The sequence below is a fragment of the Phoxinus phoxinus genome (assembly GCF_949152265.1).
Source record: "Phoxinus phoxinus genome assembly, chromosome: 18".
Taxonomy (NCBI): domain Eukaryota; kingdom Metazoa; phylum Chordata; class Actinopteri; order Cypriniformes; family Leuciscidae; genus Phoxinus; species Phoxinus phoxinus.
In genome coordinates, this window is record NC_136893.1 from 11279371 (window position 1) to 11292186 (window position 12816).

Here is a 12816-nt window from a genome sequence, read left to right on the forward strand (position 1 = left end):
TGATGCCGCAGTCGCGAAGATTCTACTAGACAGGTAAAGTTTGTCATGCTATTTGGAGCATTCCATTTAAAATCACTGCTAGTAAAAGTTAATGTAAGCTATGATTAGAGATGCTAGCCCTGGCACAAGTCATGCACCGCGTAGACACGGTAAACATCTCAATTTGTCTAAAGTACGCGTTTAATAGGCGTTCCCTCTCAGGAGCAAATAGAGAGTTGCGCATGTGCATTTTTTTAAAAAATTGGGAAAGATCCTCCACTGTGATGTGTGATCTAAATGAATCTAAAGAAAGGGAAACCAGGAATTGAAGGATTACAAACTAAAAGTCCATGAACACAACAAACTGAACAGACTGGTGACACACGCACACTGTACACACACACACTGTACACACACACACTGTACACACACATTCTGAAGCATTCAAAATTTCTTTTTAAACCAACAATTTAAAATATATTTTTGTTTACATTGTAAAAGTGGTTATTAGTGCAGCCAAATCATGTGTATTAAATTAGGTTTATTTATTCATTAATCAACGGATGTCCATTAATTTCAGCAATTGTGCAACAGTAACAGCGGAAAGATGACGTAAAAGTGCATTTTAAATGATTGTTAAAATCGATTCCTTCACACTTCACTGCTCCAAAAGCCCTCACTGCAGAGGAACAAGCAAACATGGCACAGAAATGATCATTTCTGAATGGAATGCAGCCTTAACAAAAATCTTTAAAAAGGTTGCCAATGGAGAATCAAGCAATAGGTATTGCTATAAACTAAAGATTATTAAAAAAGTGTAAATTGAACTCAAAGATAATAGCATTGCAACTTTGAATTGTGGAAGGTCTGCACCATTAACTGTACTGAAGAAAGACAGTTTCCAAACAAAATCCTAAACTTCAACTGCCTGACATAATTGTAAGCAAAAAACTTAGTTACATACCCTAAGCGACTTACAATAGAGGTACATGGGGCCAAACAGTAAGCACTAAAATGTACAGTTTAAAAGGCTTATATGTATTGAGATTAGAATAATTCATTTAAGAATTCATTATTTAAGAAAAAAATGCTTCACATTTTTGCTTTCAATCCCTCCAACACATTAGCCCGGTGTACGTGCATTCCTGAAGGACAAGTCAAAATTATTTCCTGTGGCAATCAACATGCCAGTATCACAAAAGCTTTCAGAGCATAAAGGAGTAGTTCACCCTAAATTAAAATTCTTTAAGCATTTACTCACTGTAATGTTCTTCCAAACATTTGATTATCTTTCTTCTGATAAACACAAAAAAATAAGTTTATTACAATGTCTGAGCTGCTTTCTACAATACAATGCTAATGTATTTAGTTTATTACAATGTCTGAGCTGCTTTCTACAATACAATGCTAATGGATGGTGGCAAGCTAGGCCATGTTTACACCTGGTATTAATGCTGCCTTCACATGCTATCAGAATTAAAGTAAATACTAGTTTCCTAGTAAAAAAATGGACATGAATTCACTGAGCTCGTAATCACGACTTTTCAGATAGCATGTGAAGGCAGCATAAGATGTGTTTTGGTCGATCGGATAACAAGTGGGCGACGGTAAATACAGGTGTAAACGGGGTCTAAAACATTTTGAGTTTGTCCACTTTTGACCACAACCAGAGGTAGTAGAAAAGGCATTAGACCGGATTGCTTTCGTAGTGTAGACGTTCATGTGGTCTGCCACTCCATGTCCGAACTGCCCCTACAGTTGAGTGTTTTAAGGCTCGTCTAAAGACTCATTTTTATTCTTTGGCTTTTAACTCTGTGTGAGTTGTGTGGTCCTCTGTGGTGTTTATTCTTTTTATCTTTTATATATTTTTTTAAACCTGATGTTCTTATTTTGTTTTAATAATTTTATATTAATTGTTTGTATGCTTTGAGTCTTCTGTGCAGCACTTTGGAAACTTTGTGTTTGTAAAATGTGCTATAGAAATAAAGTGGATTGGATTGGATTGGATGTGGTCGAATGTGTTCGAACAGCCCCAAAAGACTATGGACCTAATGCATAAATAATATTGTAATTTATTTCCCCATGTCTTGTCTAGACTTTTGTTGTATTTCCTGTCCTAGTGCCATGTTCTTCTTCTTCGTTTTTAACGGCGGTTGTCATCCATCTTGGTGCATTACCGCTACGATCTGTTCCGGAGTGTGGATCAATCAGTAAGTATCTCATTTTACGATAGGTTAGGAAAGAGGGGCGGGGAGAAAAAAATAAAATAAAATAATCAGTTTACAACACGTGTGCTCACAACACAGCCAAATACAGAAACGTTTCTGAATACCATCTCAATACCAGGTGTAAACAGGGCCTTAGACGAAAGATTTTGTGTGAATAAAGCCTCTGGGTTTCACTGTAAACCCTAACGCTTAAAAAATGATTGGTTTGAGTAGGGTCAACTTAAATTAAACTAATTTGTTCATACAAATGAACTTTTAACAGTATTCAGAACTTTCTTTTTCTTTTGAGTTCATGAAACTGAGACATTTTAAGTATGGTAATCTGAATTGTTTAAAAAAATGTCAGCATGCTTTACCATGGCATTCAAAGGGGAGAGTAAATGCTAAAAAAAGGTGTTATATAATGTTTGTGTGCAAGATTAATGATAAGTGGAAGATTTAGTATAATGTTTAATATTTGGGGTGGGGAGCATGGTGACAAGTGGACCATGAGCTTAGTTTGAGAACAGGTGAATGTAAAGTGTTCTATATTGCCTTACTCATTCAGCAATTGCTTTACAATTAGCATGTTACATTAGCATTTGATAATGTTGAAGTCAGGTGACTGAGCTGGCCAGTGCATATGTTAAAGTTCATCTTGGGGCTCCAACTGTCCAGGTTTTATGATCGTGACACCATAATTTTCACATTTTACCATTGGTGTCTCATTAAAGTTTAAGCAATTGCATCTCTTTCATAGAAGTTCACTTTGTGATGTTCTCTTTGGTCAGTTTTTTTGGGAAGCGAGATCTTCAAGGTGAATATTGACGTTTGCTGTCACAGAGCTGAAGTAGTGCTGTGTTGTTTGGACAAATTTCTTCAAAATTCTTTGTGTTTGATGGCCCCTATCAATCAATTTTCGTTTTCGCCTACTATTCTTCTTCTGATGAAGTCCTGCCATGCTTTGTGTGTAATTGCAATGATTTTTCCGTGCACATCATTATTTATTTATTTTTATTCATGTGGCCTTGTAATCTTTAATCAAAATAACTTTCCCTCCTCTTTGCTATGACATCTCTTCTGTGATTCACCGGCGTGAGGGCGGCACAATAACCTCGAGGACATTGCAGCAATAGGAAACGACAACGATCCAAAGATCAAATCAATTCCGAATGGGTAAAATCATTTCCCAATCCCGGCCTACATTTTTTTCTGATTCTAAATCATTTCAAAAAGTATGTTCTACATATGGTATCAAGCATATGTTTGTTATAGTATGAATATGGGTAATGAATAAATCATACTACATCCGCCATGTTGTCACTGTCATGTGACCTACGGCATCAGTAGCGTCGCTTCCCTGCCATTCACAAATCTTCTCCTGTGGTTTCATGGGATAGTAAAGTCTCCAGTGGATTCACACTTCAGAATCTAGCCAGGTCATCCAGGTACTTTTCGCCTACGAATACTGAATTCGCACATACTACTTAGCTCATACTGTTTTTTTTGCCAACTATATAGTATGGAAGTAGGCATATTGAGACGCAGCATGCAGGAACAATTTTCTTTTTAAAACTAAGCTTACAAACTTTACATGCACATCAAATTACGCATTAGATCATTCTCATCTAGTTAAATACATGTCTGATGTATTTATAGAGTACTGCACCCACATGGTGAAAGAGAGGAGTCTGGCTCAATACACAGACTCTGTTTACTGTGACAATCACTGTCACTGAGCCTGTCCCTGCTGCTCTAATCAACACCTAAAATGCCTTAATTACAGATCACTGAAAAGAACAGAATCCAAAGGGCACTGCCGTCAAAAGCCAGTATGCCAGAATGCAAAATAATGTGACTCGTGTCTCTAGTTTTGGATTGTGATCTAATTTGGGGACAATAACCACCAGCTTACCACAATAATCACCAGCTAACCATTACAAAAACTTTTGTGTAATTATCAAGTAAAAGCCTGACAACACAATGCACAACATAATAAGTCTAATTTCAAAGAACATTGGCAACACCTGAAAAAGTACCTGAAAGCTAAATATTATTATTATTATTAATTATGAGCAAATCCTTAAATATCTTTTGAGTTAATAAAAAATGTTTTGGAAGATACTCAAAGTTCCTATATATTTGCTTTGTAATCAGTTAAAGTTTGTATTTATTTGTTCTTTTTGCATTACACCGAGAACTGATTTAGTCAATATTCTGGTGAAAGATTTGAGGTAATCCTGTAACATTAAGTGGTTGATTAAAGATTATACAAGATCAAAGGGACAACACAACAATCAAAATTAAGCATGGAAAAGTACAGCTAGCACAGAGTGAACTCATAAACTCTGCTCATCACGATATAGTTCTTTCTGACAGAATGAACTGACAATATAGTATCAGCATTTTGATGGTCAAATGAAAACACATGATTGCGTTTCCACTTATGCACAAAGACTGAATCGTTTTGTTCAGTGAAACACTGTGGCAAACCGCTGATGAGGAGATATGTATGCAGCAGATGGGAGATGTGCCTTAAGGACACGACACGCTGCCTAACAACCCTAAATGTCTTTAAGTGCAGAACATTCAACTCTTTCGATAAGAGGACGCAATCAGACTTAAATTAACATTTAGATGACCATAAAATCTTGAAAGCCAGGGTACAAAAAAGAAGAAGAAGTGAGATCACAGTTTACACCCAAAGACCTGTGTAGCAGGTCCTGTAGAAAGGGAATATGACTAAGTCTCACAAGTTATTCCAGCTAATCAATCAAATTAGCGTAATGCGTGTGTGAGGTTGCACATGCGTACAGGGGATGGACTGGGCTTCCTCTTGTCCGTTTTATTTATGGCTCTGTTGTGTCGCCTCTGGGTGACACGAGCAGCGGGGGACTCTGAGCTACATTGAGCTCACCCCACTGTCAGACACGTCCCTTACACACGCAGCCACCCCCAATGCCTCATTGGCTATCAACCCTTGGATGCCCCGTCGAAGCCTGTCTTCACATTTAGCTCCCCTAAGCCTCGCCACTTCATTGACCCTCCTCCGGCCTGGCTTTTAATAGCTCATGAGTTTTATCAGCTTTACTGCGATACTCCCCTGCATCTGCTGTCCACTTTCTGAAATGCGCTACTTTGCTGCTTTTCCGCCTCGGTCCATAAAAGCCAGCACAAACCTGTGAGGTAGTGGACAGTATAAATGTCATTCTGTCCTTGAGCTCAACTCCATTCTAATGCTTCAATAGAAACAAGACTTTGAACTGCAAAGTCTAATACAGAGTTGCAGATATAGGGGTTGCGTGGCCTTCCGCAGCCCCTGCCAACACAGCAGAGGCGAGGAACAATAGCCTCCTGCCTACGTAATTTGCTACATTATAGACATGACCTTCTCATATATGTGGAGGTCATAATTTATGGAGGCTGCAGTTGATTCAGACCACTTATGTAAAATGGTCTTAAACAGATTTAGCTGCAGTGCAGATTCAACAGCATTTTATTGTGTAAAGTAAGGCAAGCCTGCTGAAAAATCCAGCATGAATTCCATATTGGTCCAGGCTAGTTTATGCTGGTTAGCTAGTGGACCAACAGCATAGTCATAGTCAAAACTGAGCTAGTGTGGCTGGTCCACCAGCACTACCGCTTCCCATGCTGAGGACCAGCAAACCAGCAACCAGCATCCGTTGCTGGTCTTAGCATGCAAATAATAACTTATGCTGATAACCAGCAATGCTGGATTTATCAGTATGGAACAACTACAAAAAAAGTTTCTTTTTAATTGCTTAAATTCCTTTGAATACATTTTTAAGAAATTACGCAAGGCTCCACTCCAAGGACACCACTGTGTACACGGGGGGTAAAGAGAATAAGAGTCATGCTTGGCATTTAACAGCAGTTGGTGAGCTGGCATAAACTTCAGGTATGCTTCATGCTGCAGACCCTGTTCGGATGCCTGGCTGCAGGGAGGCGATCGAAGGAACAGTGCTGGCATAAGGGGATGTTTACAGCTCATAGTGTCATGTAGATCAAGAGTTTTCAAACGTTTTCATGCCAAGGACCCACAAATATGATTAATATAATGATGAAATATGAGGGACCCCATCGTAGAATATAAAAGCAGGTTTATGTATAAAAATCCATTCATACTGTAAAAGAAAAATATTGAGAATTATATTATAAAGACATAAATCAAATAAATTTTATTAGAGTAGGTCATTTATTGTTAAATATTATCTGGAAAATATTTATTCTTCACAAAAATAAGGTTTAAGAAAGCAGAGTGAAATAGTAATATCAAATTTACCCCCCTGGGGGTCCGTGGACTTTCCCATCGTGGAAATTCCTGCTCTAGATACCTCCAGTAAGGTCATTTGTACACAAAGGCTGTGATTTTGCCATACTGTGCAATTTGTAGCCCTATCAGCAATCATACATCTGATCCACATTACATTAACTAACTACAGTATAAAAATGTAATGACTTCTAATCTAATCATTATATTTCATATTTCCACAATAGTGATCAGTCACCCTTCTGGTCTCAACTTGACATCCATGGATCTTTCTTGCTGTATTTGTCCCCAGTCTGTACAAAGCCGTTGCCAACACCCTGCTGTTCCTGAGCATGGCTGCGACCAGTAAAAAATCGGACTTGTCAGTCACTATTTCATCATGTGTCAAATCTCATTTACTTCCTTCTCCATGCACGGACAAACACAACGTCATGGACACAATTGCACAAGAAAGTGTCTGGAAGTTATGCAAAACCCTTGACAGTGACCAAACAGAAACGCCAGACCTTTTGAAAAGAGTGTGACCCTGAGATGGATATTTCTAGGTGCAGAATAGGGAATAAACCTGATCACCTGATTTCTTAGTACTGCAAACTTCACTCACTGTGAGCCATTACTAGGAGTTAAAACAAACAACTCATACTGTACAAAACGTGTGAAGGGCTCATGACATTAGCAGATACAGATAAGATAATTTTCAAACACCAGCTGCCACAAAATGCAACTGCTCCATTTCACATTAAGCTAAAAAAGCAGTTCCATCTCGCAGGAAATCAATAGAAACGTGAACATCAGGACTGATTTTGTCTGCACTGATTCACATTTTCTCGTGCGCATCCTTCGGTAAACATATACTTTAGATGACAACCAGAGATAATTGCAGTAAACTCTTCTCTTGGCAGCAGTATATGGCTCCCTCTCACGTTTTGAGTGCACTAAATGATATCTAATGCTGATAGCAACGTTGTCACGGGTTTACCACTAAGACATCCTCTTCCTGTCGTCATCCTCTCAGCGGCAGGGGCCCTCCACCCTAGCATGCTCCAAATAAACAGCCCTATGGTGTTCTCATTGATACTCCCAGGATGTGGCTCTGTGATTAAGGGAAAGAAGAAGTCATTAATTATGGAAGAATGCAATTAATTACTTTTTCTTCCCCTACTGCTGTTAGATCTGTCTCCCATCCATCCCCATATCCTTAATCTGCGAGATCCATGCAGAGCAGGAAGAGACATATATGGGCTGGGACTCAATTACTAAAACATCAGAATGCTAATCCACTAACCTTTGGGAAAACCAGCCATTTGGAACTCCGACCTGCCCTTTGTAGTAGACGACGTGTCCCTGCAAGTCATAGTTCGGTCTGCATAGAACATTGGGAGTGACTGTCTCCTGTGGATCAACACAGCCAGCAATGAAGTCCAAACATCTGCATCAAAAACATCATGAAACACACATGGTTTGCTTAGTTGAGGTACAGCGTATTCACCAACATCCCTTGCAGTGAGAAATAACTGGCCTGCTGTGGGAAGCTTACTGGCTCCATTGTTTGTTGAAATCCTTTATGAGCTTCAAGCTAGCGTGGATGTGGACAGTAAACATTATTTATATTTAGAGAACATTGTTCCCAACATATTTTGCCATAACGATTTTACTGTTTTCTTTGTAGGACTCCCAACAGTTGTTCTTGAATTTGCCCACTGTTAAAGTAATTTGCATCCATATATTTACTCTCCCCTATCAACACTAGAAAAATATTATGCATTTCCATGTCTCATTTAATACAGTGCAAAGTGGCAGAGAGCAAGGTTTTTTTCTGTTCTTCTGTAGTCAAATGAGCTGCCAACCACACCCTTTAAACCAATGCACAACACACACACACACACACACACACACAAAAACCCTTTCTTCTCTACGTTTCTCCTGCATCTCTAATCTAGTTACATTTCTCTAGTGTGCTTCCTAATCTAGTTGTCAAATAAACCTGGCATTGTATATTATGAATACTGTTGGCTCATTGACAAATTGCTTTTGTTCCTCTCTTGTAAGTCGATTTGGATAAAGACATCTGTTGCATAATGAAACTGTCCTTAGACATTGTTTAAAGACAAAGTACAAAAATAATAGTCCAGTCTTTGATTCTCATTATCAAGGCAGTAATCGTGCACTACATTTTTTATATCTATATATTATATTCATGCATTTGGAATATGCTTTTATCAAAAGAAAATTACATTGCATTCAAGCAATACATTTATGTTCAATTCATGCATTCCCTCGGAATTGAACCCATGACCTTGGCGTTTCTAGAGCAATGCACTGTTTGAGTTACAGGACAAACTGTGGAGCAGCTGACATTGATTCACTAAAAAACATGTGCTACTTTTGTAAATCCCCCTAACCAGAGGAAAATATAGGTATAATCTTTTAATTGAACACACACATTTATGAATATATTTTCCATGAATTATTCTGAATGTAACAAAGCAGAATTAAAATGAATTAAAATTAAATGTTATATTCAATGTTTGAATGTCAATTTAAATGTGCATTTTAAATTGGAATTTAAAAGGTACTGTCAGTCTAGTTTAATGGTATACATTCTCCACACTCAACAAGGTCAACATGCCAAAGTTTTCATTTAGATAACGTCAGAGATGACGATTACGAAATCTATAATGACACTGACGAATGTGTCGGAGTATCATAGGATTTATTATGTTGATGTGGAAGTGGGTTAGTGCTGCCTGCCTGAGCTGTTGCTATCATTGGCTTCTGTTGATGAACTGATCAAATCAGTTCTCCAAAAGGAACTTCAAAGCACAGCTGCCCTTTGCATGCTGCATACTGAGTGTGGGCAGCAACTAATGGATGTTCCCACTAATCAACCCTGCATGTCGCCAGGCCAGTTAGATGCCCCCTCAAGATGTCCACTGAGTCCGTGAGACACCGTTCTCATCATCCACCGCTCCATCTGTGTAATTGCTTCCTTGAGAGATTACATTCCCGCCAGTGACAACGGCAATTAGGCAGTCAGGAGGAAAATACAACAATAAGGCCCTACTTAGCAGAGAAAAGTAGCATTTGGATAGATATCAGCATAATCTTAATGAGTCAACAAACATGGCATTTAGATGTGCTCTCACGCAAATGCTTGAGTATGGCCCGCACATGCGGGGAGACGCGCTTGCCTTCAAGGATGGTACTCAGTAACCTTGAACGGAAAAAAAAACTGGCAAAGTTACAGATATGAGATTAAAATAGCAAGAATTCAAATCAGAGTAATTGATGATAGGGCTTTGACAAAAGGGGCAATGGTTTGTCCTTTTAAGGAATGTCTCACGCCTCTGATGTCAGGATCTCAATTGCATGGTCATTGCTGATGCAGAAACCCTTAAACCACACCTACACTGCGACATCTGATTGGACTTACGCACATGTTGCTATCATTTAACAATCAGACAGGAGAGAATCCCTGTCTCTGTGTCTCTTGTCTGATAGTCCATCACAAAGGGATTTAACTCCTCGACCAGAAACTGTACTCGGCTGTTTCCACAGACCATTATCCTCAGCTCAGGTAAGTACAATACATGTAAAATGTTCTTTATGTTACCAATTTCAAACTACAATTTTACAGTATTGTTTAAGTTTTTTTTTTTTTTTTTTTTTATGTATTTATCAAAGCTTTTCACTCCTGATGGTTTTAGTGGTAAGTTATAGGCTACTGAATGTAAAGAGATTAAACAAAGCAATCAAGAATGGCTGCAATTGGGATTGGAGAGGGGAAACTTTATGTTTTAATTTTTTGATGTAAATGTTACTGAGTTTAACAAAGAAAAGGACGCTATGAAATGTAGCCTCTTGTAATATTTTCTCCTCAGACTGATCTGTAAAGATGTACCGTGGACTAGTGTTACTGTTCTTGGTTTTGGTGCTGGAAACCCGATGGAGTGAATCAAGCTGTCAGCAGTCAGAATCTCAAAGATCAGATTCAAACGTAAGTGGCAGATAATGATAATCTAATAACTAAATATATCGTTTTGCAGAGTTTTAAAATAAAAATGTAATTTTATGCACAGGAGAGTCCAAGTTTTCGGCTGTCGGCTCATAACTTGCTGAAGAGGTATAATGACATAGATTATGACAGTTTCGTCGGATTAATGGGGCGCAGAAACGCAGGTGAGTGCACAGATTTTTTTTATTATTATTATTATAGCAGTTTCTCTTTATTTTATTATTCTTTGAGACGTGCTAATGTTTATACGAATCTTATTATTTTCCAGACACGGATGATTTACCACCCCAACGTAAAAGTAAGTCATTTTGGTCTTCTTTTTGTGCTTTCAGAATATAGGCTGGTTTAGAAAAAAAATCTAAGAAAACTGAATATATGTTGTCTTTCAGGGGAAATGCACGATATCTTTGTTGGACTCATGGGTCGACGAAGCGCTAACCCTGGTAACAGCCTTTCTCTTCAATTCATTGATGTTTGTGAAAAACAGCTTTAGAGGCGTATTAAGAGGGTGGGACATGTCCCCAACACTTTTTGCCTGGGTCGATATTGTCCCCACCACTTTTTGACAAATCTGGCGGCACGGATGTAACGTTACCAAATACAATCGAAACATATCCAGTTAAGAGTATTCATTTCGTTCGCTTGTTAAATAATTGTCATTGAAATTCATGATGAGTGCACGTTGCCGCTGTAATCAGTGGCGGAACACAATAGTGTTCTATTGGCGCTCGTGCACAGTAGCCTATTCACACGGAGGAGCGCTTCAATCTATCCGCCGTTGCAACTCTATTCGTTCCGGTGAAATCACAAAACAAAATGCACACTAACGTGTCCATGCTCTTGACATACAATCACTAATGAACATCTTTGGTTTTAATGAGTTAAAGAGGAAGGCGGATTAGAACCCGACATTTCTGACACATAGGCTATTCACCAACGGGACTAATAATATTGATATTGTATTGTAAGGAAGAAAATATCAGCCTACGTTAACAAGACTTCTATGTTTAACCTTGAACATAGTCTCTCTCTCTCTCACACACACACACACACACACACACACACACACACACACACACACACACACACACACACACACACGTGTCCCACCCACTTTTTAAGACAAAGTTAGGCTACTAACTGTTACTGGCTTTAGATGACTGCCTTGATAGCCTATTACTTTCAGAACTAAAGCGGCGACCGAATCATCATCATCATCATCATCAACTTTTTATTCCAGACTCATGGTCCGTTCTGTTGAATTCCAGAATTCCATTCTGGTCAATCAATATCTGACTCACTTACTGAACTGCAACTTTTTTATTAATTTCTGTGAAGTTCTTTTCGAAATTAATCAAATTGTGTGTATTTAAGGCTCGTGCAACTTAAATCAGTAACTGATTGGTTGTTCATATGACATCTATCTACTGAGTTGTCCTCGCGGGATGCACGAAATAAATATTCAGCTCGAGCAGCAGTTCGAATCACAAACAAATGACTCTTATGAGCCGGTTCTTTTAAGAAATCAAAAACATACACCGCGAGAAGTGTGAATTAGTGAATGATCAAATTACTTTTATGAGTATATTGTTCGAACTAATTGACCATAAGGACTTCGATTTTTATCTGATTCTGATGAATCCAATAGTTTTGTGTTTATTGAACCGCGTGGGTTAAAAACCATAAACCGCCAAATTCATCAGTCTATCAAGTCTCTCAGACTTACTGTATTTGTGTTGACAGAAACCGGGCGCCCATTCAGGAAAGAATATCCAGAAACAAGCGGAGGAGGCATCTTCTTCAACAAATGCAAACTGAGGTGAGTAATTCAGTGAGGCTGTTCTGCCTGCCACCTGCAGGCTTTCTGAAGATATTACAACATGTATCTTTCTAACGCCACTTATATAGCATGTATGTTATGCCTTTTCTTGTAAATATATGTCTCTGCTATATATTAAAAAACAATTGTCTTGTTTTTTTCAATTTGTTGCAGGTTTCGTCGTGGGTTATAGGCAAATTAATTATTTCATATCCAGTTAATCGTCTGTATCACCCTGTCATGACAGCTTCTTTTCAAGACATTTCTTTGGAGCAAAATAATTTATTTTACAAAAGTGATAGAGCAAAATAAAATATTTATATAAAACGAATCAAATAAACATGATTTCCTATGGTGTGACTTGTTTCATTGTACTGCAAATGATACATTTATCATTATGAATGATCAAATTTAAATCTCCACTTACATCCCATGCCTTTTGATGAAGTTATTTTTTGCTGTTTAATGTATAAAACGTGATTTTTGTAAATAAAAATACTATCTA

At 38.1% G+C, this 12816-nt stretch overlaps 1 protein-coding gene and 1 long non-coding RNA gene across 2 annotated transcripts in view; one reads left to right on the top strand and one right to left on the bottom strand.

The window, feature by feature from the left end:
- Nucleotides 1-12369, bottom strand: part of LOC306985797 — a 28767-nt gene extending 16398 nt beyond the window's left edge. The window contains exons 1-3 of the long non-coding RNA XR_013794864.1: nucleotides 12219-12369; nucleotides 7763-7869; nucleotides 7457-7570 (exon numbers count right to left, since the gene is read on the bottom strand). This is a non-coding gene — a long non-coding RNA (uncharacterized lncRNA). The remainder of the gene's footprint in view (nucleotides 1-7456; nucleotides 7571-7762; nucleotides 7870-12218) is intronic.
- On the top strand, nucleotides 9903-12815 carry tac3a (tachykinin precursor 3a). The gene is made up of 7 exons (XM_079588468.1): nucleotides 9903-10054; nucleotides 10359-10474; nucleotides 10557-10656; nucleotides 10761-10790; nucleotides 10882-10935; nucleotides 12236-12311; nucleotides 12486-12815. Exons 2-7 carry the CDS (start codon nucleotides 10373-10375, stop codon nucleotides 12502-12504), a joined length of 381 nt encoding a protein of 126 aa, XP_079444594.1. The 5' UTR covers nucleotides 9903-10054; nucleotides 10359-10372; the 3' UTR covers nucleotides 12505-12815.
- Nucleotide 12816: the final 1 nt, after the last annotated feature.

Excerpts from the sequence above, each read along its gene's own strand:
- tac3a (XM_079588468.1), top strand. The coding sequence starts at position 10,373 with ATGTACCGTGGACTAGTGTTACTGTTCTTGGTTTTGGTGCTGGAAACC. Across the intron at positions 10,791-10,881 it reads TTTACCACCCCAACGTAAAA|GGGAAATGCACGATATCTTT; the intron begins GTAAGTCATTTT and ends GTTGTCTTTCAG. Across the intron at positions 10,936-12,235 it reads TCGACGAAGCGCTAACCCTG|AAACCGGGCGCCCATTCAGG; the intron begins GTAACAGCCTTT and ends TTGTGTTGACAG.